At 40.2% G+C, this 26,994-nt stretch overlaps 1 protein-coding gene across 3 annotated transcripts in view; it reads right to left on the reverse strand.

Moving 5' to 3' along the window:
- SETBP1 (SET binding protein 1) overlaps positions 1 to 26,994 on the reverse strand; it is a 382,636-nt gene that overhangs the window by 13,806 nt on the left and 341,836 nt on the right. For all 3 annotated transcript variants that reach the window (XM_059041284.2, XM_067014318.1, XM_059041286.2), the window contains exon 5: positions 14,699 to 14,869. In XM_059041284.2, the coding sequence (XP_058897267.1) occupies positions 14,699 to 14,869 (171 nt within the window). The remainder of the gene's footprint in view (positions 1 to 14,698; positions 14,870 to 26,994) is intronic.

Consider the following 26,994-nt stretch of genomic DNA (forward strand, 5'->3'; position numbering starts at 1 on the left):
ATTAGTAGGAATTGCCCAGGATGAATCCACAGAAGAATTTTAACTCTGGGAGTGATACTTATTAGAGTCAGAGTGTCTTGGCGAGGAGTGAATTGTGAGTGGTGGCACTCATAAACTGAGGAATACTAGGGACATTTAACCCCGCTCTGTTTCAATCAACTCTGGCTTTTGTATGTTGCATGTAGCTCAAGCCCCAGCAGACTGACTAGACAACGTGAGAGGCTGGATTGAAATGCAGTTAATGCCAAAATGTTTGACGCTACATCTGTTGAGTCTCACAGCATGCCAGGTGGTCACACAGCGGGGGTGGTTGCACCCTCTCAAAGGGCTCTTTATATTTCTTCTTTCTTTCCTCTCAAATGTGGCATAGCAGTATCCTTAACCATAAATACCATCCCTTATATAATACTCCAACTATTGTAGATGCATGTTCATACTTGATTGTGAGAGATTTCCTTACTTTTAAATTTGGAAAAAAAAAATAAAAGAACAAAGAATAATGTAACAAACATGCTCTTATGAAATTTTTCACATTTTTAATATTTAGGCTCAGATGAAATAAATCCTTATTGACCGCGCTAGAACTTCAAGAATTACATCAAATGGTTGGTATTCATGTTTTGTTTTCTAACTGGACTTAATAATTGCATTTGTTTACTTAAAACTCAGACTTTTGTTTACAATCTGTTTACAATTTGTTTTGTTAGAAAACATATTGACCAGGACGTTAGGAGAATGAAGTTCTCATCGTGACTTTTCACCCCTCAGTTCTCTACCTTCAGACAAATCTCTTAATTTCTTGGCAGGACCCTTACTTCAAAATAAATATGATTCTGTAGAAATAGTTATACACCTCCAAGTCTTCTCTGTTCTAGGTAAAATATCCTCAATTCCTTCATCTGTGTCTCATATGAGATTACTTCTAGGCTATATTCCATTTTGATTACCTTCCTCTGGAGATTTAATCATCTGACAAATCCCACCTTAAATTTTGGTGCCCAGAATTGAACTGATTTTCCAAGTATGAAGTGATGAATGCATAGGGCACTACACTTCTATTAATGTTCTATTAATGTGAGCTACATTAAAACAGACAACCAACAAAACAACCTGCATTTTTTTTTTTTTTTTGCAGCAATATCACACAGTTGGTTCATATTAAATGGAAGCTCAATTAACTCTGTTAAACACTTTCATAAGTTTGGCCACCAAACTTGGCTATTGCTATGTGGAATTGGTTTTTGAGCTTAAATGCAAGCCTTCTATTTAAATCTACAAAATTTAATTTTATTGGTTTTAGTCCATTGTGAAAGTCTGGAATCTTATTTTTGTTTTCTCAGAGAGGGCCCAGGTTTGTGAAGTTTCTAGAGAATCTGAATACCCTCATGTCAACCTTCCCTTTAATCCCTTCTGGGCATGATTCATGTGACTCAAGCGCCTGCTACTATATTTCTCTTTATTGAAGTTTTTCAAGAAAAAATGTCAATTTATACAATAAAATATCCCTGAATTCTTCATAACACCAGCAAGTAATTTATACCCATTGCTTTAGACTTTCATATATTTTTGTGTCTGGTTAGTAGACAATGGATGTACCACAGAAACAATAACTTTGCATAGCCTACAGGTGTATGCCCAACTCTATTATTTCTGCCAGAAAGGATATTGCATGTGATGTTGGAGTGGGGAAAGAAAAGTCTTACATTTTTCTTTTATCCAGAGGCAATTCTCCTACCCTAGTGGGGGAAAAAAAAAAAAAAAGACAAAAACAAAACAAAAGAATGCTAGGTGTGGTTCCAGTGCTTTTCGATTTCAGCTGGAATTCAGTCAAATAAAGTCCTCTTCCTAAAAGCCATGAAGTACTCTCATTTCAACGTTAATCTTTCTGGTCCCCTGTACACTGCTTATATCTCTCTGATAGCACTTCACATAGTCTGTCCTGATTTAAGATTATGGGATTAATCTGCATTTATCTCTTCTCTTTTTTTGTGTGTGTGGTACGCGGGCCTCTCACTGTTGTGGTCTCTCCCGTTGCGGAGCACAGGCTCCAGATGCGCAGGCTCAGTGGCCATGGCTCACGGGCCCAGCCGCTCCGCGGCATGTGGGATCTTCTCGGACCGGGGCACGAACCCGTATCCCCTGCATCGGCAGGCGGATTCTCAACCACTGTGCCACCAGGGAAGCCCTATCTCTTCTCTTAAACTGTGTTTTCTTAAGGCACAAGGCCCATATCGTAGCTATTCTTTTTTATTCTTAGAACAAATATGGATTGAGCCCACTTGGTGCCAGGCGCTGTGCTAGGCACTTAGGTCCAACTTCCTCATACTGGGGACCAGCACAAGCTCAGCCAACTTACTTGAAATGGAATCAATCCATGACTCAACCTAAGCCAACACTTACCATCTATTTTGTAAAATCTGTGTGTAAAATAGAAAAGGATTTATTGAAGGGGATCCAAATCACTGTAAATTAAACTAGATCTTCACATATTTCAGCTATTCCCTACTCTCCTCAGAGCACCACTAACTGTTTGGAGTATCCAAGCTATGACCAAAAGCACTGAAGTACTGTGAAATATAGACTGAAATCCAAACCTCCCCACACGAGAAGTGAAGCTTCAAAGATAAAAACAAGTTGGGAACTTATTTAGCACCATTAAGAAAACCAGCTTGAACATTTAAGTCCACCAGTTGATTAAAACAATGGGTCCCCTGGAAAAGGGAGACATGTACATATTATATATTAATTATGTAACACCAGAAATGAGAGAGACAGAGCCAGAGAGAGAGGAGGTTGGGGGTGGGGGGAAATGAATGGTCTTTTCATTGCTGAACATTTGGATCAGAATTATAATGGTTTCTTGTGGGGGAGTGGTCACATGCTCTCTTGGCAAATTATATATACATTCAAGTTGTGAGCACTATACCAGTAGGTTGGGAATTTTGTTGTTGTTGCTATTGCTTTACCTTTTTTTTTTTTTTTTTAAATATAAGCTTGGACAGACTCAATGCAGCAAATACTCCTTCTCAATTTAAGATTTGACAATTTAACAGGAAAAAGCTCATTCATCATCTTTCCCTTTTAAAAACCATAAATTATTGGCTCATATACCATGTGGCTCGGATTCTAGGAAAAGTTAGTGTAAACAAACCCAAGTTACAATGAGTGGAGTAAGAGAGTGAGTCATAAACAAAACACAGACATATGCTCTCATATAAATAAGGGCCTGGATCATCAGCTTCCCAAAGTCTGCTTCCCATTAATTACACAACAAAATGAACTTTCCATATGTAAAGCCCAAATCACTTAACTCTGGCAACTTGTACGAGACAAAGACTAGGATTGGACCTAAAAGGAACTGACAAAATCCTGAATTTCAAAATAATAAAAGTTCTCTCAAAATATTTTCAGGTATTGGAGGGCAAGAAAATCCCTTGGAGGAGTGTTTCTGATCACTGAAACTATTCCCAGCAACCCAGGAACACTGCTTGAGGCTGGTCTGATCCCCTGCTGAATTTAAAGGTAATATCAGGCTTACTCTCTTTTCTTCTGAGCTCTGTCATCTTTATGGGGTAAGTCCTGGGTCCAGGCCACACAGGGTGTTCACAGACATTGCTGGAATCACTGAACAGTTGAAATTCCCTCCATCAGTACTTTCTGTCCTTAGAAATTGTCCATTGGTACACAGACTCACGTTTCCTTATTGTTGTATGAAGGCTATCTGGTCTCTCTTAGCTTAAAGAGGTTTCAAGGAAACAGAACAATTCCTAGGGAAGAGGATTCTTCAACAGGTGAGAAACTTTGAGAGAGATGGTAAGCAGCTAAGTTCTCTCCTTTTGTCTCTTTCAAAAGTAGACCTCAGGGCTTCCCTGGTGGCGCAGTGGTTGAGAATCCGCCTGCCGATGCAGGGGACACGGGTTCGTGCCCCGGTCCGGGAAGATCCCACGTGCCGCGGAGCGGCTGGGCCCGTGAGCCATGGCCGCCGGGCCTGCGCATCCGGAGCCTGTGCTCCGCAACGGGAGAGACCACAACAGTGAGAGGCCCGCGTACCGCAAAAAAAAAAAAAAAAAAAAAAAAAGTAGACCTCATAAAGCAAACTAACAGAGTTACTTGCAAAGGACATTAAAATAACAGATGTCACATTTTAGGAGCTTGGGTGGGGGAGTGGGAGAGAAAGAATTTTTATTCTTTGCTGGGGGTGGGGTGGGGTGTACGTGTTCTTGGATCATTCATTTACTCAATGATTGTTTTTGTAGCATGTACTCTTTGTGTCGTACCATAGACCATACAAGGTAAGTGGACAGCATCATCTCTGTTCTCATATGAAACTATGAGAAAGGGGGAGAACCTAACATTTTTGGAGAATCTATGGTGCAGTCTGCAGTACTTCACATATTTCCTCATTTAATTGTGATCACAACCACGTGAAGACATTACTATCTCTGTTGTACAGAGATGAAAACTGAGACCTCAGAGGTTAAATAATTGCCCCAAAGGACACATCTTAGAAGTCATGGACTCAAAGATTCAAGCAAGGGTTGCCCTATTTCAAAGTGAGTTTCATACCATATTTCCTTAAGAAGGCAAGGAAGACAAGGAGCTGGACAAGAAGTGAGAAAACCTGGGTTTCCCTGTTAATTTTCTACTAATGACTGCATCAGAACACCAAATTTCTTTCAGTTTTACAATTTCAAAGGCCTTTTCTAACCACCAAATTTCATAGTTAAATAGCACAAGGTATTACTACAGATCACCTGCCCTACTTCTGCTAGACTAGGCCTTCTTGCATATTGTTTTGATCCTGCTGCTTTCTCCAGGTCAAATGCCTTTAAAGTTCCCTATAGGGAGCCAGACAGCCAATATAATGAGTGAGGTTGGCCAGGATTAGGAAGAAAGGTGGGGGGAATAGGGGGGGACAAGGGAAACTAAAGAGAATATGGCCCATCTAATGGGGCAAATGTTATTCTGTATCAATCATTGTTGCCAGGTAGGAATCTAAGCCCAAAGTTATCAGATAATATGAGTTTCAAAAAGCCAGAACTCTTGATTATTATGTAAATCTCCTGATGTTTACAATATGCAGATTAATTAATTTTAACAAATGTATAAACCTGTGTAGGCCAATCAAAATACAATTGCAGACAGCTATTGGCCCATGGATTTATTTTGATATCACTGTCCTTCAGAAGGGTCACCCTGACTCATTCTAGAGTTTCAGGGACTCTAGGTTCTGACCCCAAACCGCTCTTCCAGCCTCTTCTGTCATTATTTTCACATACACTCCTGTCTTAGGGATCTCTGTGCTTTTAATTTGGTCCATCCTTAGAAAGCCATCTCAACTCTTCTCTTCCCAGATCATCTCAGTGTCCTCCAACTCCTACATCTCAGTGTCCTAGTGTAATTAAATTACACCTAGGCCAATATAATCTCCAGCTTTCCATTGAGAAGCTCATTCTGAAAATCCCATAGAACTTCTGAGTGAAGGGACACGTTTATGTGTACAAGTTCCTCCTTCTCTGAATAAACACATACCCATGCACAGATCATCTCAGTGTCCTCTGAACTCCCTTAGTGCCCTTCAGTTGGAAACTAATGATTTCTTGGTTGCTAAATGATAGCTCTGTTAATATGTGAGATTGTTATTCAATCTATTAAGTTAAAAATATTACTTGGCCATCTCATGTTTTAGAGTCAGGCCTTTCCAAATAGTGTGAAAGTTCTCCTAGGGCAAGTGCTAATCTTTACTTGTATGTATCATTGTGGCAGGTACTTAAAAAATATCTGACAATTTGTAACAAAGCCTTATAGAAGTTCCAGTAAGATGAGCTCAATATGAAGCCCTAACAGATAAGGGGCTGGTTTGACTGTGCCCTGAGATAAGGGTATTTGGAGGAGGTAGTGAGGATATAACTTCTAAAGATAGTTAATGGGTATTATAATCTGAGTCATAACATGACTAAATTATGACTTAACATGATTAAATCCTGGCATGACATGACTTCATTTTTAACATGAGAGGGGCCATAAAATAGTGATATATTGTTTTGAACATGAGATTGGTGCTGTTTCATTTCTTTCTCACCACTGCCTAAAAAGCAGAATTTATTTTTCCCATTTCACTGGTAAGGAAACTGAGACTCAGAAGTCTCATCTAGACTGTGACTCACCTAAGGAAATGAATTAAGTACTGCAGGCTATGCAGTAACACTGGTCCTTGAATTCCAAATGCAGTTTTCACTTTACTGTGTGGTAGCCAGAAAGAGTCCAGGTTTCCTAATTCCTAGCAGGTAATATTTGTAATTCAGTTCACTTCTCTGAGCTCAATTTCCTCAGCTGCAACATGAAGGGGTTTGCAGACATCCGTTCTAGTCTATTCTAATCCAGTCTTGTCAATTCTAGTTTAAGCAGCAGGAGAAGGAGGCCCCCTAGGAGGTGCTCTGGGATTATTCCAGTGACCCTCAAAGGTAGAGTAGAGAGGGCTGCAGGTGAGTTATACCTCTCTCTGTGTCTTTCTGTCTGTCTCTTTCTCTTTGTCACGCCTGTCTATTTTCTCTAAATTCTTTCTCCAGTCTCTTAGACTGACTTACAGTCTGCCTGGACCACTAAAGATCATTCTTAATGATGGTCATTACACAGTTCTTCCACGTTGCCTGAGGCCATTTCCACAGCAATAACCAAGAAAGACCTTGTCCCCCTTCTCCACAGCTGGACTCAGTATGCCAACTTCACTGGAACCAAGAAGTTTTTCAAAAACTCTCCATTAATTACAGGAAACCCAAAGCACTGTCCCCTCTTCTCATTAACACAGTTGCTTTCAGTTGCTACTACATTATCTCACCACCAACAATCTAATTAGACTTCTGGAAATGGAAAAAGCCAATGAATACGGCAGGCATGCCACTTTCATCTCAAAACTCATCATAAAATATTGTGTCCTTTTTTTCTCGTCCACGGAAAACCTGCCCTGGAAGAGTGTCCTTTCATGCTCTCCTATTTATAAAGAGGAGTTTGAATATTTGATATAAAATGAGTATCTTAACAGAAATTGCTTCATGTTTGGGAGGTTTTCTTTCCTGCATTTCTGAGCGTGGAGTCTCATTACAATAAACGTACCTGACTCCCCCCCTGAGTGTGATGTGCCTCACAGCCAAACCTCCCACTGGGTTTCAATGGAGGTGTGAATAATACTATCACTGGGAAGAAAGTAAACTGTATTATTATCATTACTCTAGTTTTAAGAGGGTCTGACTGTGGCAAGAGGTGGTTGGGAGTATAATCTGTACGAAGCATGCAGAGAAGATAAATTGAGTTAAACTTCTCACAGACTCGGCACTTTCCAACCTGTCATTAAACCTTCTGTCTTCTGTAAAATCTCAGCTCTGGAGAGAGAAAAATTAGTTAAGTCCAGTCCAGGCATGTTTGCTGAGTATCTACTATGCACCGAGCACTGCACGAGGTTCTTGACACCCAAATATGATTATATGTTGCATAGTAACAGTGGATTTTGTTTCTCTTGTTTTCATCCCATTGAACGAACCCAAGTTTCTGAGAATTCATGGGATACTCAATACTCATTGAATGGGACAAGTCTTAAATAGGAAATGGTTGCTGCCCTCAGGAAATCAATACTCTGAACAGAATGCAAGACTAGCATGTATAAAATAATTAAATTACACCTAGGCCAGTATAATCGCCAGCTTTCCATTGAGAAGCTCATCCTGAAAATCCTGTAGAACTTCTGAGTGAAGGGAGACATTTATGTGTACAAGTTCTTCCTTCTCTGAATAAACACATACCCAAGCACTACGCATACCATGCCATATAGGCTGACTCCTTAACTTGAAAATAATGTTCTCTGGAGGATATCCTGGTGGATTAGCCAGGATCTAGTCTGCCATTACTGAACAGAAGATTCTGGAGGCCCCACGGGACCCTTTCAGGTTGCTCCCTTTGCTGAACAGTCTCAGGATGGTTTGCTGTTTCTGGGGCTGCCATGGAAAATAAAGGCAAATCATTGCCTCGCAGCTCTAATAAATATCATGCTAGAGTATATGTTTTCATGCACCAGATGGTTTTGTGCAGGAAACAGTTGTTGTTCAGTGCATTTTGAATAATACTTAATGATTAGCTGTTGTTTGCCCACCTCAATGCTAGGTACTGGGGTTTCAAAGTCAAATAAGGCCTGACAATAGGGGAGTGGACAGTGCAGCATGAGACACACACACCACATTAAATGTAGGGACCAGTGATCAACCAGCTTGTAGGGAGAGGAGCACAGAGGATGTGGTGTCTAACTTGGCCGTGGGGTGATTCTCAAAGTGGGTGTAAGGGAAGGCTTCCTAGAGTTGAAGGCACCTAAGCTGAGTCGTGAAGAGTAATCATGAATTAGATATCCAAATAGCTTGAGGAGTGGGTGAAGGAGACAGGAACATTCCAGCGTGGAAAATAGGTAATTGCAACAACCATAACAACAAAAATAGTAGCAACAACAATAGCACAAACTTGCTGAACTCTTCCTATGTGTCAGTCACTCTGCTAAGATTTTTCATAAGGATTACCTCATTTATTCCTCACCACAATCCTCTACACTGGGTGGCACGCTTGTCTCCATTTCACAGGTGTGAACACTGAGGACTGAACACCCAGCTGCTTTAGTGCAGTATTGAACTTCCAATGCTTCCAGGCGATTGGAAGCAAGAACACATGCGTTCAACTAGAGCACTGCACAGCCCACAAGTGGTATCAAGAAAAATGAGCCAAAACTTAGAAACAAGGCAAATGGAAGGGTGCATGTCCTTGTGGAATCTTAGTGTCATCTTACAGGGGATTCACTATCCACTACTAATTAAGCCCCAGATTCTGCCAGGTAATATATTAACTTGTAGATTTTTGCCCAGAAAATATGCAAATGATTTCTTTCCAGTAGAAACGATAAGCCCAGAGGTTATGGTTTTATTGTCCATTAGGACATTAACTGAACAGTCTTGCTCGGCATTCTTTCTCCAATGCCTACTTTCCTGTAATGCCCCTTTCTTCTAGTTCTAATTCTTTTTGGACCAGCTTTATCACCATGTTGGTTTCCTCATTAAAGAGTTGAATGAATCCTTGACGTGAGTTTTTAGTTTTTTGCAAATTACACTCGGACAGTGGGGATTCTAAAGGAGTTTGATGCTGGCTGACATTTCCAAGGAGATGGGCCCAGATTCTGGAGAATTTGGTGCTTCTCGGGGATGTTCACAGCTTTAGCCACAGAACAGCTCAGCTTTTCCAGGATGTCCAGTTTAAATCAGAAAAGAGCTTATTTTCTCCTTTTTGGGAAAAAAAAAATTGGAAGTTTTTCACAAGGCCTTTGGTGTGATGGGGTCTTCAGGGAAGCATGGAAGTTTGCAACCCTGCTAGGTCTCTTCATGGCCCAAAGCCAAAGCGAGAGGGCTCATCAAGAACCTCATGTTCAGTAGAGCTCGCTAGGCAAACAGAGTGATTCTGTGCTGCTTCAACATGGGCCGGTAGGTAGCACTTCTCAGAAAATTTGAATGATTTGTTTTTAAAATAAAGCTTTATTTTCTCTAGATCTTTTTGAACTTTTTCTATTGTATATTTTAAGCGAGTAATCTGGACTTAGGGAAATTTATTTTACAACTTGATGACTTCTTTGGTTTGTATATTTATGGCTCTTGGATGTTTCAAATCCTATTAACTTGCACATTTATTTGCTCTATTTTGGTTTTTTGGAAAGACAAGACTTTTGGCTGAATCGAGCCATTATTTTGGTTAGGAACTTCAGATCATGGTACCACACAGGACAAAAAATAAATAAATAAATTACTTTACAATTCTGAAATTCCTGTTCACTGCCTTTTGCATTTGTACCTGGATATCATTTCATCTTTTTGGGTCCCTCTCCATAAATGGCAGTTGGTTAACAGAAAAGTCAGGCATCCTAGAATCTGGGAGTTAGAAGCAATTTTCATGATCATTTTTGCTCCAGCTACTAGAATGCTGGATTTCATCCTGATTCCATTAGAATTAAGAATTCATTTTTTAATTTGTAAAGGTAATTTTTCAAGTTAAAGTCTGGCATCTTGATTACAGGTATCAGCCAGTTCTGATTGGGCTGATAGTTTGGTTTAATAATGAAATGGTTTACCTAATATGTCTTTGCTTTTAGAAGCAAAATGTCTGACTTGTGAAATTTAGATATTTTCACTTACCCTGATAGTTTTAAACAAGGCAGATGACACAGTTTGAGAGAATAATATATTAGCCTTGATATGAAACAGATACAAATTATAAATTAAGAGCTGTGCTCCCTCTGCTGCCCTTGTCATCTCTAACAGGGCTACACCTTGAGCAGGTGAGATTTGGTGATAGCAACCCTGATACATATCTTTTTTCCTACTTGGATTTAAGATGAGAGACTATCAGTGTGGTGTGTGTGTGTGTGTGTGTGTGTGTGTGTGTGTGTGTGTGTGTGTGTGTGTGTGAGAGAGAGAGAGAGAGAGAGAGAGAGAGAGAGAGAGGGAGAAAGAAAGAAATGCCTTCCTGTTTGTTTGCTTTTCCATTACTACTATTCTAGACTTTTCAGGTGCAGAACCAAAGAATTTTTTTTTTTCTTGGTGTTTTATGAAGTTCCTACAAAATTTGTAATTTATTTAATAATATAGTCTCATCTTAAATATTAATACAAAGTGTGTGTGGGGGGGCATGTTTCAGTAGTAAAATCATGTACTCTCTACATATTGCATAACCTCCCTGAGAAGTTAGTTCAATATGTAGAAGATCAGAAAAATAAGGCTGACTTATTCAGGTACAGATTATCTGGTGTGGTTATTCAGTCATTATTGGGACAGTGCAATGGAAGTTATTTCAAATTATGCATCATTTTGAACAAACTTTATTGAAGCTTTCACTGTGTTAGTCCTAATTACTCACAATAATGATGCAGTGCTCCCTTGAACCAGACCTCCTTTTTTGTGCCAGGGGACTGCAGCTGATCAATGGCTATTGAGCAGTTTGATCATGAAGGCTGAACTGCTGGAACACCAGTGGCAGCCACTGCCTTCCCTCCCTCCCAGTAGCTCACAGACTGACATGTTTTCAGTCTGGCTACCCTCTCCTTTTCTGTGTCTTCCTCCAAATCAATAACTTCATAATCAGCATGACTCTCAGACTCGAAGAAGCTAAAAAATTGCCATAAACAAACAAAAATATATATACACACACACGCACGAGCTAGAAAAAGACATATTTTTAAGCCTTTGACCCACATTCATTTCTTCCACATTATAAGGTTTATAAAATAAGGTGGGAAACGTTCCTTTTTTTTTCTTTTACCAAAGATTACCTGTTTGAAAAAGTACCATTAGGATATAGACTGATCAATTATTTGGCAAGTATTTACCAACAGCTTACCACATGTCTGTCAAAGATTTTTCCATTTGCTTGTTAAGCAGTTCCAATATCAAGCATGTTTTTCTCAGATGTCTCCCATCTTGTTTGGTACAGAATAAACACACAGCTACTGCCTCGTAATCATTCATTTCACTTAGTGATTATTAATTGAGCATCTACTATGTGTCAGGAACTGTACTAGATACCTTAGTTTCCATTATTTTAAAATAAAAGTAATTTCAAATTAATTGAATTATTTTAGTATTTAAAAAACTCAATAGGGAATTCCCTGGCAGTCCAGTGGTTAGGACTCTGCACTTCCACTGTCAGGGGCACAGGTTCGATCCCTGGTCGGGGAACTAAGATCCCGTATGTCGTGTGGAGTGGCAAAAAAAAAAAAAATAAAAAAAACCTCAATAAATTATTACTTAAATTAATTCTGCTTTATAAGCCACTTAATTTTACTCTTCTTTCCTTTATCTTCTCTGCACTTGTCTGAGTCTTCAAAACCACTCTGTAGAAATGACGACTTATTGAAAAATAAGTTGATTTCTTTATATGGCCAGAAGTAATTCTAAATTACCTTACTTATAGTGAAAGATGGGACTCTAAAGAAAACACCAATTAAGTGAGTTGTCTCATCAGAAATATGTATGACTAATGTACAAGCACCCAACTGAATGAAATCAAACCCAGAACCTATTTATTAACTGCCTTCTGTATGCTTGACTTTGCTTAAAGCCTTACATTATGAGTTTCACTCACTGTTCTCTAAAAGAAGTAGGAGTCCGTAATCAGGGAGAAAGAAATCTGCCTTTGCTACTGTTGGGCCTATGATAGAAATGAGATTCCACTGGAAATGAGGCAGTAAATCAAGAAATGTGGGTTCCAATCCACCTGAATGACCTCAGGCAAATCTCTAAATTTCAGAAGCATCAATTTCTTCACGTGTGAAACGGGGTATTGGGCGTGAGCCCAGGCTGTTTGACCCTAACTCTCTTAGGTTGGTGGGAAGACGTTTGTCTGTGGGGAGTGGAATCTCAGGAAGGTCTGGCCTTCAGCACCTGGAGTAGATCTTTAGCCTGTTTTCCCACAAAAGTTCTGCTCAGCAGCCTAAGACCCGGAAATGGACCAAATCTGTGAAACTCTCATGAGGGTCTCATTTGAGCATTGCCAAAAATAAACAGCCCATTCCTACATCCTGAAACAGGAGAGCTTTGGCTCAGCTCTGATTACCAGAGAGGCAGGTTTAAAAGTTTAATACCCACCTGTTTCTACACCCATTTGGCATATTTGTAAATTATTGAACGCAAATAGAGGAGGCAAGCCCGTAGAAGCTTGGGATCCCAAGAATGTGTTCTCTCACACAGCATGGAAAGAGTTCAGGAAAGGAAAATAGGGGATCACCTGTCTTTTGCCTCTGGGAAATATCCGTGCTTGGCAAGCAAAGGCGGAAACATGCAGGCTAATTTTTAAATCCATAAAGGGAGGCCAAGGGAGGCCTCCAGAGCTTAACCGACAGGGTTGAGCAAGCAATTATCTGGGTGGGTATGCAGACCTTGGCCCAAATCTTTCGCTCCAGCCAAGTGATGAATTCCCAGAGTTCCAGGCATGGCAGCAGTGCTCACTTCTCGGACTCCCTCCACAGGTGCCCTCCCATAAAGGTGCTGCAAGTCTCAGGGGCAGCTTCTTCCCCTTCCCTCTGTGACTCTCCTCCTAGGACCTCTCCTTGTTCTCATCGTTTACCTGGCATTTCCATAAAAAACTTTTCATTTCACACCTAGCATGTGAAAGATGTTAATATTCTTGATCATATTTGAGAGATGATCCCATTTCTTCAGAGCAAGATTTCCCAAGTGCCTGGGAAGAATACCACTTCCAAGAGATGTTAAGAGCTATTCCCAGAAAAATGAGTTTTGTGGTCAGGTAAGACCATGAAATTCTGTGTCTCGCTCTCCTGGAACCTCATAATGCACACTGGTCAATTAAGAGCTCAGAAAAACCCTGCAAAAAGGAAGCAGATGCAGTGTAGCATTCCTCACACTCACCTAACTATGAAAACATCTATCACAAAACACCTACCAATATTTTGTGAAACTCAATTTGGGAAGTGTCACTCCAAATATTTCTTTCTGTTATTTCAGTTGGGCTCATTTTCTAATTACAAATGGTCTCCATGAAGGAGGTAGGTATGTAGCTGAGTTCTCTGCTTAAAGCAAACTGCTGAATTAGAAGATGAGTTTAGGTGAATATCAATAATGAGTGTCTTCTTGGACTTCTAATCATAATAGGCATTTGTAAATACTGCAATATGCTTGACGTTTACCAGTGCATCAACTCAACACATTTTATGGAATGTGCCATGGAAATAGCAAGAATCTAAATCATGGATTCTATCTCTGAAGTACATACAATTCTGTCATGAGAGAGAAGAAGTTAAATAGAAGCATTTCTCATGTAGTCTACAAGTGGGTGGTAAATGCATGGCAGAGACACTGGATGCTACAGGCATTCAGAGGAGGTGTGACTCCCTGGGCCTTGAAGATCTGTGGGATGTGAATAGGAACTGAGTAAGGCTGTCCTAAAGAAAGGTGTTAAGCCAAGTCCAAGGCCTTCCTTCCTGGCAGTAGGGATGAGAGCGGCAAACTGGGGTTGGTGCGCAGGACTGCTGGGAGGTGATGTGGGGAGTAGCGGAAGGCAGAGCATATGGGATGTCTGAGTAAGGCGCTTGTACTTTATAAACTGCCAGTGAGGAGTCTGGTGACTATTGAGGGATTCATGATATCATGAGCTAGAATGAATCAAGTCCTCAGGGAAACTCTGATTACCATCTCTCAACCATGGTGAGCACAGGAGGTAGTGAAATGCAGTGTTGAGAGCATGGGTCTTGGATCTGAGTTGGAATTCTGAGTGTCTACAGGTTCCTGGGGCAAGTTTCCTTCCCATTAGCTTCCTCTTCTGGAATGAAGACACATGTATTTATTTCACAGAGTTATTTTATGAGCTACATGAGATATATAAGGTCCTATATGCAGAGACTACTAGTTACTAAGGCTTGATAAAGAGTAATTAATACTGTTACTACTACTCACTGACCTTTGCCTCCAGGTTCTGAGATGATCTCCTTCCTTTCTTAGACCTTCTCCCACTTGAAAACTCCAATGCTGAAACAGCTCACATGCTCAGTGTCTGCAGGAGGTTGGCTGAAGAGAGAACTCTTACCTGTACTTAGCAGCAGCACATTCCCGGAGGGCCTTCTCCATGCCCACCTTCCCTGGGGTGAACCCAAAGCATCTGAAGTGCTCACCTGCATCTGATGTTGCTGCAGATGCAGCAAGGAGAGATAACACTGGGGCTGGTGGGATTGCAACACTGTCCACTGCAGCTGGCTTCTTCCTGGTCATCATAGTGGATGCTGAGCCCTCGTTCTTACTATGTGCTGCTGTTTGGTCCACTTTTAAGTGGGGACTTGGTATCCCTAAAAAAAACAACCCCAAAGCCTGCAGTTACTTTAAAGAAATAGGAAGACAGACAACATAAAATCTGAAAGTGACCTGAAGAAATCATCAAATGATCTGACCTCCTTCTGGTGCAAGAATGACATTTTAGAATGTTTAAAGGAGGGCTTCCTTGGTGGCGCAGTGGTTGAGAATCCGCCTGCCAATGCAGGGAACACGGGTTCGTGCCCCAGTCTGGGAAGATCCCACATGCCACGGAGCAGCTCGGCCCGTGAGCCATGGCCGCTGAGCCTGTGTGTCCGGAGCCTGTGCTCCGTGATGGGAGAGGCCACAACAGTGAGAGGCCCGCGTACCGCAAAAAAAAAAAAAAAAAAAAAGAAAAAAAAAAAAAAAAGAAAAAAAGAATGTTTAAAGGAAACAAAACAAAACAAATTAGCAGTATGACTGGTTTTGGTTTTGTGGCTGAGGTAAGTGGTGACAACATTCCAGGTGGCCTGCCTGAAAGTGGGGGTCGGGGCACAGGCCTAATGAAGCGGTGTAAGCCATCATGCACGCTTTACCTTCCATGGATCAAGAAGCCTGTCTTTACAGAGGTTTTGGTGTGCAGAGCATGGAGGGGAGAAGTTGACCCCACCCTAGTGAGGCTTCTCATCTCATCCAGCTAGGAAGACAAGACTAAATGAAAAGGAAAAACTGGGCAACAAGTATGGGCAGGCCTGTGTGTTATTCATTACAAGTGCCTGGGGAGTTCTAAGGAAGCAGGGATTCGTGTGGGAGGAAGTAAGGAAAGGCTTCCCAGAGCTCATGCTAGAGGAGCAAGGTTGAAGGAAAGGCATTCTCGGTGCTGAGAAGAGTGTCTGCTAAGTCATGGGTGAGGAATGAAGATGATTCAGACAAGAGGCCGGCCTTCTGGAGGCAGGAGATGCCCTGTGGGGACTGGTGTGTCACAACAGTGACTGAGCCAAGTAAGAGCTGAACTTGGGGGCCTTTGAGTGTCTGGTCATAATAGTCACAACTTTTTGATGCTGAAAAGCTTGGGTAGACTCTTATGAGGTGCCTCTGAAAGGGCCTGGAAATTTACTACATAACACATTATAAGAACTGTTCTGGAGCCTTGTTTTCTGGGCTCAAATCCCGGCCCTCGTACTTTTCAGCTGTGTGATCATGAGCAAGTTACTTAACCTCTCCAAGCTTCCAGCTTCCTTAACTGTGCAGATGGGATGGAACTGCATTACCTCATAGGGGTGGGTGGTTGGGGGCATCCATGATCAATCAAAATAAAGGACCTAGAACAGTGCCTGGCACATAGTTCATGCTATATAATTGTTTCCTGTTATGATTATTCCTATTATACTGTTATCACTATTATAACCTGCTCCTCAGGCCAAACAGAAATCAGCCAACAAAGGCTCAGTTCTCTTCCCTGACATGACCAAGGATTTCTTCTACATCTTCTACACCTTCTACATCCCTAGCTGCAAAATAAGTCACTCTCCAACTCATCCAAACATAAGTTCAGAAGCTGGAGGTGTCTGAATCCATGTCAAATGGTCATCTACTCAGAATTTCTTTATTTGTAGGCTACATGCCACTGATAGCAACAACATGAAACAGGCCGTATCATGGTAGTTCCTGACCTTTTTTTCCATCTCAAACAACATGAGTGACAATGGTCCCTCCTAGAGTAACAGCTCACCTCCAGTGAGATCTGCTCACTTTGGCCTAACGGCAGCCCTGTGAAGCATGTAGTGTGGAGGTTACTCTTCTCTTACTTTTATAGATGAGGACAACATATTTCTGAGATGTTAAGAGATAACTGACTAAACTCATACAGCTCTTAATGTCAGAGCTCGAAGTTTTCAAGCAGCCAGATGCTAAACTCAGGGATCATCTTGGTCTACCCTACCATCTTCCAACTTCTGCCCATGACCTGGTCTACCAACAGTATGCTTCACACTGATGACACAGAGGGCCTATATCACACCTGGAAAAGGCACCTGTAACCACCTAAGGAAGAAATGCTGACACTTTCATTTACCGTCTACTACCTTCCTCCTACTCTCCATCCCGATCTCTGAAACTTCCACTTGAGGTGTTATAAATAAAAATGCAATTTTTCTTTTTTGATTTCATATTTCATAGCATTTGACTATGGGAGTGGACAAACATCAAATTCTATGACAGAGAGACTGCAAGGCACAACCATCAAGAAATCAGGAGGTGCAGCAAACACGTACATGATCCCCGGATGATGCCCGCTTGTAAAATATGCAGGTGTGCCAGGAATACGCAAGGTATACACATGTAGTATATGTAAAATGCAAACAGAATCTTCTGCAAGGAGATACATCCAAATAGTTAACCATGGTTATTCTGAGGAAGGAGAGCACAGGGAAGATTAGTGAGGGAGTTTTTACTTTTGCTCCTTAGCCTTCTTTATTGTTAATGTTTTTTAAACCACAAACATATATTAAACTCTTTTTCCATTAACAAAATAAACATAGTTTGGAAGGAATCTAGAAGTCTATCACTGTATGGTCATCTGGGTAGACTGACTGATGTGCTAGAATAGTGGGTTGCTAACAAATCTGCAATGGGACAGCAGGTCTGAGTCTGATAATTCCCCACCGTGGTACTCCGCACCACCCTGGCCCTGTTCCTGTCGAATGGATGCCGGTGTCCTTTGCACAGCACACCTCCGGAACTCTAAGCTGCCAGAGTTCTATTGGATAACAGCTCCTTTGGAAAAACTCCCTGATCTGTCTGTCCTCTTTGTACCTGTGGACACAGGTGGGACAGGGAGTTATTTGCTCATATTATTATATGTGCAGGGAATGAGCCATAAACAGGATTAGCAGGCAGATATTTAACTCTCACTTGGAAACACAGTGATTTCAAGCCATTTTAGTTGTACCCCTTTTCATGCACATGTTCACAATCCACATCATTCCCTTAAAGGAGATCTGATCACACCTCTATCGGGTGTACTTTGCTACTCAAGTGTTTATGGTACAGAATAAGTTAAAAGTAATAAGATGACACTTAAAACACTCTATAATTCAGACTGTCACTCTTTAGCTATCTTGAAAACCCTAGATAGTTTAGGATTTTCTAGATTATAGTACTGTTTGCCAGATGCCGTCCAATGAATTTGAAAACAAATTGAAAAAAAAAATCCTCATGTTTGCTCAGACATTTTCCAGTTTTGAAAGATTAGGGAAACTATCCCAGAAGTAGTATATGTGGGCAAGAATATTAGATAAATGTTAAACAAAGGCTAATATAACAGTACTTGTGATGCATAAACTCTGTCTGAGAGCAGAGATCTCAGGAGACTGGAATGGGTGACTTCTTGGGAGAGAGCATTGGGCAGGCTTGCCACTGGAAGTCTTTGTTTCTCTTCATTCCAGGTGGCAGCTGATGTTCCATGGAGAGGTACCCAAAGGACCAGAGGAACATGAAACAGTTCAGAACCAAGTTCTCACAAATGCTCAGTGATGGTAGAGTGGTGGGATATTTGACAAGTTCCTTCCCAGAATGGGCCTGGCTGCTCTCTCTCACCACGGGAGGAAGGTTTTTGAGGCTGGAGATCTATCATAAAGAAAACCAGATTCAGCATTGTACTGACTGGACCACTGAGATGTGGCACTGCTGTTTACACTGGGGCATGAGGAAAAGCAAGGATGGCTTTGATCTGGGAAAGGATCCCTATGTCAAATTCGGACAGAAGACTGTATGGAGAGCACACTTGGTAGATGTGTTCAGAGGATCACCAAACCCCAACATAGGACAAATTGTATTGAGGCTTGCATATCTGGAGGCCAGTACATTTTTAAAGGAGGAAATAACAATGCTAATAACTTTGTGGATCCAACATCTGTTCATAATTAAGACAGAGAAGCCAAAAGGAAATAAAAAAAGTTAAACCTATATGAAAACATTCTACTATAACCTGTAGACCTCTATTGATAAAATTTTTAAAAACTCTTTGAAACTGTGCAGTATCCTATCGAGGGACAGTCACTCATTTTCAAAGGTAATTTCTCATAGACCGCTTATCCTCTTGAACCTCTACCTGCACACTGTGTTTGCATTAGGGACTTGATTTATGGATTCCAACTCTTTTGACGCAGAAGCTGACTTCCTGTTGCCTTGGTTACTTGGAGCTCAGTTCAAGGTTAAAGTACTCCCAAATCAGAATCAGTGGCAGGAGCTGCATCTAGCGGCCAGGTTATTGACTGCCCCAGGATGTGGAAAGGTCAGAGACCAAAGTACTGTTTACTGCCTTAAGGGTGAGTCAATACTGAGTCAATAGTTTCGATATTTTGATTCTGTTTCTTCCGAAGTAGTAGTTTCTGTTCAATTACCTCTTCCCCAGGTTGCTCAAGGTTACAGGGGTCATGGAGGAAAAGCAGGGTCTACGGTGGCTGACTTTCCCAGGATCTCTTTAATGAGCTCTGTGACCTTGGATAATAAAAACCAGCCTCACCATTGAGTAATTTGTATGTTGCTCTAGGTGTGTTAAGTTAGTTATCTACTTATCTCATTTTCTCTATGGGGAAACAAACAAACAAATAAACCTTTGTGGGACGGTAATTATTTACTCCTTTTTTCTAGATGAGAAAATGGAGGTTCAAGGAGGTCAGACAACTCATCTAAAATCACACAGCTGATAAGAAGTGGCAAGAAATAGATCCTAACTCCTGATTGAGTCCTCATCTCATAGTCTCTTTAAAATAAAGGGGCTAATAAAATCATCATCCAGGGATCATACGTAATTCATTTTGTAACATCCACTACAGAAAGCAGTATATCTGGAAAATACTATGCAATTAATATAGGTTTAATTAAAATTTTAATTCTAAGATTGCAAATGCAGATGTTTCCTGGAGACAAAACTTAGGATGGCATAGTGAGAGAGGCTGACACCAGGGGGGTGGTTATTTCCTTCTGTCACCTTCCTGACCCTTTCACTGTAGAATGCAGTGCTTGGCATGGACTGAGAGGCATATTTTGTTGAGCACTCAGTGGCTTTTAATCTGGCAAAGAGCAATGACATGCATTATGCTATTTGCCCCTTGCAGCATCCCTGTGGATGACAAGAGGCAGATGGTGAAACTCCAAATTCACAAATAAGAAAAACAAGGCACAGAGAACCAGGTGATGTGCCCAAGCTCACATATCACAAATGCGAAGAAAGCGGTGCTGAAATCCATGCCTCTTGACTCAATTCAATATTCTTTTCTGTCCCATGACACATTGACTTTTGGGCAAACCAGTAGATAATATATTTTTCACAAGAGGAAACTCATCCAGAAAACTTGATTATAATTCTTTTTCTTATATTGGTCATCTGCTTGAATTCTCCCATTGCTATTTTTTTCTTGTTTGCAAATGAACTTCACCCATGGAAATAAGGGGATAAACATTACAGAATAAAGTGAATCAAGAAATAGATACCCTTGTCATAGGGAAGACAGCAGAACAAGAAGAACTACAATCCTGCAGCCTGTGGAATGAAAACCACATTCACAGAAAGATAGATAAAATAAAGGCAGAGGACTATGTATCAGATGAAGGAACAAGATAAAACCCCAGAAAAACAACTAAATGCAGTGGAGATAGGCAACCTTCCAGAAAAAGAATTGAGAATAATAATAGTGAAGATGATCCAGGACCTTGGAAAAAGAATGGAGGCAAAGATCGAGAAGATGCAAGAAACGTTTAATAAAGACCTAGAAGAATTAAAGAACAAACACCTGGAAGAATTGAAGAACAAACAAACAGAGATGAACAATACAATAACTGAAATGAAAAATACACTAGAGGGGGGCTTCCCTGGTGGTGCAGTGGTTGAGAATCCGCCTGCCGATGCAGGGGACACGGGTTCATGCCCAGGTCCGGGAAGATCCCACATGCCATGGAGCGGTTGGGCCTGTGAGACATGGCCACTGAGCCTGTGTGTCTGGAGCCTGTGCTCTGCAATGGGAGAGGCCACAACAGTGAAAGACCCGCATACCACAAAAAAACGCCCCAAAAACCAAACAAACACTAGAGGGAAGCAATAGCAGAATAACTGAGGCAGAAGAACAGATAAGTGAGCTGGAAGACAGAATGGTGGAATTCACAGCTGTGGAACAGAATAAAGAAAAAGGAATGAAAAGAAATGAAGACAGCCTAAGAGACCTCTGGGACAAGATTAAGTGCACAAACATTCGCATTATAGGGGTCCCAAAAGGAGAAGAAAGAGAGAAAGGACCCAAGAACATATTTGAAGAGATTGTAGTTGAAAACTTCCCTAACATGGAAAAGGAAATAGCCACCCAAGTCTAGGAAGTGCAGAGAGTCCCAGGCAGGATAAACCTAAGGAGAAACATGCCAAGACACATAGTAATCAAACTGACAAAAATTAAAAACAAAGAAAAGTTATTAAAAGCAACAAGGGAAAAATGACAAATAACATACAAGGGAACTCCCATAAGGTGAACAGCTGATTTCTCAGCAGAAACTCTACAAGCCAGAAGGGAGGGGCACGATATATTTAAAGTGATGAAAGGGAAGAACCTACCACCAAGATTACTCTATCTGGAAGGGATCTCATTCAGATTCGATGGAGAAATCAAAAGCTTTACAGATAAGCAAAGTTTAAGAGAATTCATCACCACCAAACCAGCTCTACAACAAATGCTAAGGAACTTCTCTAAGTGGGAAACACAAGAAAAGAAAATGACCTACAAAAACAGACCCAAGGGCTTCCCTGGTGGCCCAGTGGTTGAGAGTCCACCTGCCGATGCAGGGGACACGGGTTCGTGCCCCGGTCTGGGAAGATCCCACATGCGGCAGAGCGGCTGAGCCCGTGAGCCGTGGCCACTGAGCCTGTGCGTCCGGAGCCTATGCTCCGCAACGGAAGAGGCCACAACAGTGAGAGGCCCGTGTACTGCAAAACAAACAAACAAACAAAAACAACAACACACAAAAAAACAGACCCAAAACAATTAAGAAAGTGGTAATAGGAAATACATATTGATAATTACCTTAAATGTGAATGGATTAAATGCTCCAACCAAAAGACACAGGCTTGCTGAATGGATACAAAAACAAGACCCATATATATGCTGTCTACAAGAGACCCACTTCAGACCTAGGGACATATACAGATTGAAAGTGAGGGGATGGAAAACGATATTCCATGCAAATGGAAATCCAAAGAAAGCTGGAGTAGCAATATTCATTTCAGATAAAATAGACTTTAAAGTAAAGAATGTTACAAGGGACAAGGAAGGACAATACATAATGATCAAGGGATCAATCCAAGAAAAACATATAACAATTATAAATATATATGCACCCAACAGAGGAGCACCTCAATACATAAGGTGAGTGCTAACAGCTACAAAAGAGGAAATCGACAGTAACACAATAAGAGTGGGGGACTTTAACACCTCACTTACACCAATAGAGAGATCATCCAGACAGAAAATTAATAAGGAAACACAAGCTTTAAATGACACAATAGACCAGATAGATTTAATTGATATTTATAGGACATTCCATCCAAAAACAGCAGATTACATTTCTTTTCAAGTGCATAAGGAACATTCTCCAGGGTAGATCACATCTTGGGTCACAAATCAAGCCTCAGTACATTTAAGAAAATTGAAATCATATCAAGCTTCTTTTCTGACCACACTGCTATGAGATTAGAAATAAATTACAGGGAAAAATATGTAAAAAACACAAACACATGGAGGCTAAACAATATGCTACTAAATAACCAAGTAGTCACAGAAGAAATCAAAGAGGAAATCAAAAAATACCTAGAGACAAATGACAATGAAAACACGATGATCCAAAACCTATGGGATGCAGCAAAAGCAGTTCTAAGAGGGAAGTATACAGCAATACAATCCTACCTCAAGAAATGAGAAAAGTCTCATATAAACAACCTAACTTTACACCTAAAGTAATTAGAGAAAGAAGAACAAACAAAACCCAAAGTTAGTAGAAGGAAAGAAATCATAAAGATCAGAGCAGAAATAAATGAAACAGAAACAAGAAAACAATAGCAAAGATCAATAAAACTAAAAGCTGGTTCTTTGAGAATATAAACAAAATTGATAAACCTTTAGCCAGACTCATCAAGAAAGACAGGCAGAGGACTCAAATCAATAAAATTGGAAATGAAAAAGGAGAAGTTACAATGGACACCACAGAAATACAAAGCATCATAAGAGACTACTACAAGCAACTCTATGCCAATAAAATGAAAACCTGGAAGAAATGGGCAAATTCTTAGAAAGGTATAACCTTCCAAGACTGAACCAGGAAGAAATAGAAAACATGAACAGACAAATCACAAGTAATGAAATTGAAACTGTGATTAAATATTTTCCAACAAACAAAAGTCTGGGACCAGATGGCTGCACAGGTGAATTCTATCAAACATGTAGAGAAGAGCTGACACCCATCCTTCTCAAACTCTTCCAAAAAATTGCAGAGGAAAGAACACTCCCAAACTCATTCTACAGGGCCATCACCACCCTGATACCAAAATCAGACAAAGACATTACAAAAAAGAGAAAATTACAGACCAATATTACTGATGAATATACATGCAAAAATCCTCAACAAAATACTAGCAAACAGAATCCAAAATCACATTAAAAGGATCATACACCATGATCAAGTGGGATTTATCCCAGGGATGCAAGGATTCTTCATTATATGCAAATCCATCAATGTGATACACCATATTAACAAATTGAAGAATAAAAGCAATATGATTATCACAATAGATGCAGAAAAAGCTTTTGACAAAATTCAACACTCATTTATGATAAAAACTCTTCAGAAAGTGGGCATAGAGGGAATCTACCTTAACATAATAAAGGCCATATATGACAAACCCACAGCAAACATCATTCTTAATGGTAAAAAACTTAACGCATTTTATCTAAGATCAGGAAGAAGACAAGGATGTCCACTCTCACCACTCTTATTCAACATAGTCTTGGAAGTCCTAGCCATGGCATTCAAAGAAGGAAAAGAAATAAAAGGAATATGAATTGGAAAAGAAGAAGTAAAACTGTCACCATTTGTAGATATGACATGATACTATACATAGAGAATCCTAAAGATGCCACCAGAAAACTACTAGAGCTAATCAATGAATTTGGTAAAGTTTCAGGATTCAACATTAATGCACAGAAATCTCTTGCATTCCTATACACTAACAATGAAAGATCAGAAAGATAAATTAAGGAAAAAATCCCATTCACCACTACAATAAAAAGAATAAAATACCTAGGAATAAACCTACCTAAGGAGGTAAAAGACCTGTACTCAGAAAACTATAAGACACTGATGAAAGAAATCAAAGATGACACAAATAGATGGATAGATATATGATGGCCTTGGATGGGAAGAATCAATATTGTGAAAATGATAATAGGACCCAAAGCAATCTGCAGATTCAATGCAATCCCTATCAAATTACCAATGGCATTTTTTACAGAACTCGAACAAAAAATCTTAAAATCTGTATGGATACATGAAAGACACCGAATAGCCAAAACAATCTTGAGGGAAAAAAAATGGAGCTGGAGGAATCAGACTCCCTGACTTCAGACTACACTACAAAGCTACAGTAATCAAGACAATATGGTACTGGCACAAAAACATAAATATAGATCAATGAAACAGGATAGAAAGCCCAGAGGTAAACCCACGCACCTATGGTCAACTAATCTATGACAAAGGGGGCAAGGATATACAATGGAGCAAAGACAGTCTCTTCAATAAGTGGTGCTGGGAAAACTGGACAGCTACATATGAAAGAATGATATTAGAACACTCCCTAACATCATACACAAAAATAAACTCAAAATGGATTAAAGACCTAAATGCAAGCCTGGACACTATAAAACCCTCAGAGGAAATCAGGGAGAACACACTTTGACATAAATCACAGCAAGATCTTTTTTGACCCACCTCCTAGAGTAATAGAACTAAAAACAAAAATAAACAAATGGAACCTAGTGAAAATTAAAAGCTTTTGCACAGCAAAGGAAACTATAAACAAGATGAAAAGACAACCCTCAGAATGTGAGAACATATTTGCAAACAAATAAATGGATAAAGGATTAACCTCCAAATTATACAAACAGCTCATGTAGCTCAATATCAAAGAAACAAACAACCCAATCAAAAAATGGTCAGAAGACCTAAATAGACATTTCTCCAGAGAAGGCATACAGATGGCCAAGACACACATGAAAAGCTACTCAACATCACTAATTATTAGAGAAATGCAAATCGAAACTATAATGAGATATCACCTCACACCTGTTAGAATGGGCATCATCAGAAAATCTACAAACAACAAATGCTGGAGAGGGTGTGGAGAAAAGGGAACCCTCTTGCACTTTAGGAGGGGATGTAAACTGGTACAGCCACTATGGAGAATAGTATGGAGGTTCCTTAAAAAAACTAAAAACAGAATTACCATATGACCCAGCAATCCCACTACTGGGCTTATACCCAGAGAAAACCATATTTCAAAAAGACACATGCACCCCAATGTTCATTACAGCACTATTTACAGTAGCCAGGTCATGGAAGTAACCTAAGTGTCCATCGACAGACAAATGTATAAAGATGTGGTACATATATACAATGGAATATTACTCAGCCATAAAAAGGAATGAAATTGGGTCATTTGTAGACACATGGATGGTCCTAGGGACTGTCATACAGAGTGAAGTAAGTCAGAAACACAAATATCATTTATTAACGCATATATGTGGAATCTAGAAAAATGGTACAGACGAACCGGCATACAAGGCAGAAATAGAGACACAGATGTAGAGAACAAATGTACGGACACTAGGGGGGAAAGTGGGAGTGGGGGTGCTGATATGAAGTGGGAGATTGGGATTGACATGTATATATAGTAATATGTATAAAATAGATAACGATAACGAATAAGAACCTGTTGTATAAAAAAATAAATAAAATAACATTTTAAAAAAAGAAACAGATAACCTTGGGATTTGGAAAACAATATATTTCTGTGTCAAAGTCAATAAAAGTGTTATTTTTTTGTTGCATCACTTTATTCATTAATTGAACAAATATTTATTGAACATCTACCATACCAGGGATTTGACACTGGTCTAAGCAGTGAAGTCCCTAAGTTTTCTAAGAAGTACATTCTAATAATCTCTGCATACCATAAAAATAGCTGTTACTTTTTATAAGGATACTGAAAGATCATAAAGTGCCTTTTTAATCATCGAAAAACAGAGGCTTTGCTACCCATACAGAATCTTTGGGTGAATTTGTAAAAGCCATCCCACCTAGGTGGAGATTCCCAAGGACCCAGCTCTTAGCAAAGAGAGGGCACCATTGTAAAAGTTAGATTAAGTTATGGATTCCTATGTCACATGCACCCCCACTGCTCATGGTTTGGAGAGAGGAGCATGCACTGGATTTCAGTGCATTTCTCCCCTCAAGCCAGGTTCCTACAGAAAGTGAACTACTTGCTCAATTGCAGGTGGTGGTCTTATCAACATGTGTTTTGTGTCAAATGAGTTTTACTTCATTTTGGGACCTTGAGAGATGAAATTCTGGCAAGGTCACTTGCAAGTAGGATGCTATTCAGTTAGCCTGGAGTCAATCATTTTAAAATCAACAGATATTTGAGTGCTGCACAGCACAACTCAGAAGATGTGATCTCGGTCTTTGTAGAGAAGGTTTAGAAGTGGAGAGTGGAATAAGACAAAAACACTTACAAAACTGATAAACCAAATAAGACAGGAAGCCAAATAAGTCCTCCACAAATTAGGAGGAAAATGAGATTTCAGTGAGATCTGAGGTGGTTTTGTGCTCATGCATATATTAATTCAACATTCATTAAGAACCTGTAAGTACCAGGTACCATTAAGTACAGGGATCATGAACCTTCTCTGAAAGGGGCTAACCTGTCCACTCAGGAAGACAGATACAGGTACAAAAACCCCAGTCTTGAACGATGAGTAGAATTCAATAACTAGAAGTAGAGGGAGAGCCTTCCAAGGGCTGGGAAAAGACAAGAGCAAAAGCAGAAATAACAAGCCTTCTTTGTGCACCTGAGACAAGAGTGCTT

This window comes from Kogia breviceps, chromosome 15 (assembly GCF_026419965.1).
Source record: "Kogia breviceps isolate mKogBre1 chromosome 15, mKogBre1 haplotype 1, whole genome shotgun sequence".
Taxonomy (NCBI): Eukaryota; Metazoa; Chordata; class Mammalia; order Artiodactyla; family Physeteridae; genus Kogia; species Kogia breviceps.